Genomic DNA, 2,336 nt, shown 5'->3' with positions numbered 1-2,336 from the left:
TATTGAAGTCATACTCCTCAACTGTCTTATCCGCGTCAAATTTCTCCATTACCAAAAGCTCCTTATGAAACCCCCATGGCCCTTCTTCCGGTGCGCTCCTTCACACCAACTCCTGCCGTGAAGTGTATAAAAAGATATTATCTACAAGCTCCTTTCATCTCTACCCCTTGATCGGGCACCATATAGTATTTGCCCTACCACCGAACCATGCGTTGGCTGATCCGAGAAAAGTTTGCCCGCTGCCTGGGCGTTGGGATCCCCCACATCATCTCCTTCCCCGTGTATGTTGTCCCTACATTCACTCCCCTCCTCTCCGTAGCTGATAACATGAGCCCCTTCATCATGCCTTTGACATCCTCGATGCATCCCCTGCTCTGCCACCCCTCACAAAAACCCTAGGGAAGAGTCGGTGTTGTATGATTGTGTGCCCTAGCTAGTGTACACGAAAGACGTTTGTGGATTGGATTTGAACGGGTGAAAGAGAGGTACATGGCGTGATCAACAGGAACGCCCCACACCTTAGACATAGATGAAGGAGCAGGGTGCGCTGGCCGCAATAGAACCCTATGCCCAACCGACAATTACGAAACAATCATCTTTCGGAACGGACCGTGCTATTAATTTTATGCAACCAGTTATTGGCAAGGGCAAAATTACCTTTGAACATTCTGGCACATGGTGGCTAAAGACATCAAAAGTTTTTTGCGTCAATATGTCCAACTTATTTAGATGTACATTTAGTAAGGATTATATTAGATGCTATGCTCAAATATATAGTACAGATTGATATACAGTAATTGCACGTCTCCGTTTTGAGTACTTTGTGCTTCTCTCAATTGGGATGTGCCTCTTCAAGTGCTTCATCGTCTAGCCGCTGATTATATCCTCGTAAATGTTCCTGACCTTAGCGAAGAACGCTTTCCTGCAAAATCCATTAAAATTGTTTGAACGCCTGGAGCCCTCCTTATCTAAGAATCTTATTGTAGCATTTTGCAGGTTCGGTACAAAGGCTGTGTTTCAATACCTGTCGGGCTTGAATAGCAGGTTCTTGTACGCAAACCACTGCATGCATTAGAAATTCAGAAGAACGGATCAAAAAGGGAAACTCTTACTTAGAAAATTGGCAGCGATGGAAGAATGGCAGACTTGTACAGCATGATCAAATTGATGACCACATTAACCAGTAAAATCAATCTTAGGCACGTTGCAGTTTGCGAATAGCAAACGTTATCACGGTATCGAGGTTCTGTTGAGCTGTGGATCTTTCTTACCCCGCTGTAGCCAATGCCAACGACCTCCATGAGACCTGGAACCACGGGGAGCCTGTCGATTGCCTGCAAGGTCAACACCAAAATCACCTTCAGCTACCCCATCAACTCAGTGATTTTTTAAACAACTTGTTCCACAAACAGTTGAGGTAAGCGTCTTCAGTACCGATACTACTCCGCCGGCGCTCCACATGCCGAGCGTGGCGGCGACGGCGAGCGTGGTCACCGCGTACTTGTCCTCCACCCTGTCCCACTGCGCACCGCGACGAGGTGTCAGTCACTCGCGCCACAACCAATGAACTCCAATGTGCCACATATGTACGTACCTCTTGTTTCAAGGAGTTGAAGAACTCGGTAAGCTCGGCGTTGTCGGCCAGCGGCGCGGCCGGCTCACCGGCGGCCATTGACACCACGTTCCTCGCGAGCCTTTTGCCTGGAAAACAACTCTTCTTAGATCCACGTCCCATGCCGCTGCACGCGCAAGTTCTCAAAGCCACACTCACAAAAGGACGCGACGCGGGGCTGGCCGTGGGATGCGAGGCCGGGCAGCGGCGGCAGCGCGGGGAGCCCGAGTCCGACGGAGCGCGCGGCCTTCCCGAGGTCGCTCGCGATGGGCGAGGCGACGGCGCCCGTGGCTGGGGAGATGACGGTCGGGGCCATGGATATCGATGTCTTCGGTCAGTGTACGCCTCACCACCACCACCACTTGCGCGTTAAGCGCGTTGGTCAGAGGCTAATAACGGCCGCGAGGTTGTTGGGACGGCGTCCTGCGGGAGGTTAGGGAGCGGCCGGGCTCAGGCGCGCAAAGATAAAGTGGGGATGCGTGGATGGGCGCCACACGATTGCGCGCGGAAGAACGATAAGATGGGGTTTGGGGTGGGCTCTGTATGGCCTGGATGTTTCCGTCTGCGGTATCTGGAGTTTCTGGTGTTTATCGTCCGCAGACGCCCGATGTGGGCTTAGGGAGGCCCCGACGACTGTTTTTTTTTTCGAGAGTAGGCCAACGGCATACCTTAACTTTATAGAAGAGGGAGAAACCAATTACAAGAGAGACCAAGGGAGGATGCA

The 2,336-nt window shown here is 51.5% G+C and overlaps 1 protein-coding gene across 1 annotated transcript; it reads right to left on the bottom strand.

Annotated features, from left to right (window-relative positions):
* Positions 1 to 683: 683 nt before the first annotated feature.
* LOC123091653 (protein CURVATURE THYLAKOID 1B, chloroplastic) lies at positions 684 to 2,035 on the bottom strand. Its single transcript, XM_044513237.1, has 6 exons — positions 1,772 to 2,035; positions 1,595 to 1,701; positions 1,435 to 1,521; positions 1,272 to 1,334; positions 1,025 to 1,062; positions 684 to 922 (listed from the first exon to the last, which is right to left on the bottom strand). The coding sequence occupies exons 1-6, from the start codon at positions 1,926 to 1,928 to the stop codon at positions 868 to 870; spliced, it is 507 nt and encodes a 168-aa protein (XP_044369172.1). The 5' UTR covers positions 1,929 to 2,035; the 3' UTR covers positions 684 to 867.
* Positions 2,036 to 2,336: the final 301 nt, after the last annotated feature.

This window comes from Triticum aestivum, chromosome 1B (assembly GCF_018294505.1).
Source record: "Triticum aestivum cultivar Chinese Spring chromosome 1B, IWGSC CS RefSeq v2.1, whole genome shotgun sequence".
Taxonomy (NCBI): Eukaryota; Viridiplantae; Streptophyta; class Magnoliopsida; order Poales; family Poaceae; genus Triticum; species Triticum aestivum.
This window is presented reverse-complemented; position numbering and strand designations above follow the sequence as displayed.

Bases quoted from the DNA above. Each gene is read 5' to 3' on its own strand.
- LOC123091653 (XM_044513237.1), bottom strand. From the start codon at position 1,928: ATGGCCCCGACCGTCATCTCCCCAGCCACGGGCGCCGTCGCCTCGCCC. The intron at 1,063-1,271 runs GTAAGAAAGATC...TAATGCATGCAG, and splicing joins TTGGCATTGGCTACAGCGGG to TGGTTTGCGTACAAGAACCT. The intron at 923-1,024 runs GTATTGAAACAC...TGGATTTTGCAG, and splicing joins CTGCTATTCAAGCCCGACAG to GAAAGCGTTCTTCGCTAAGG.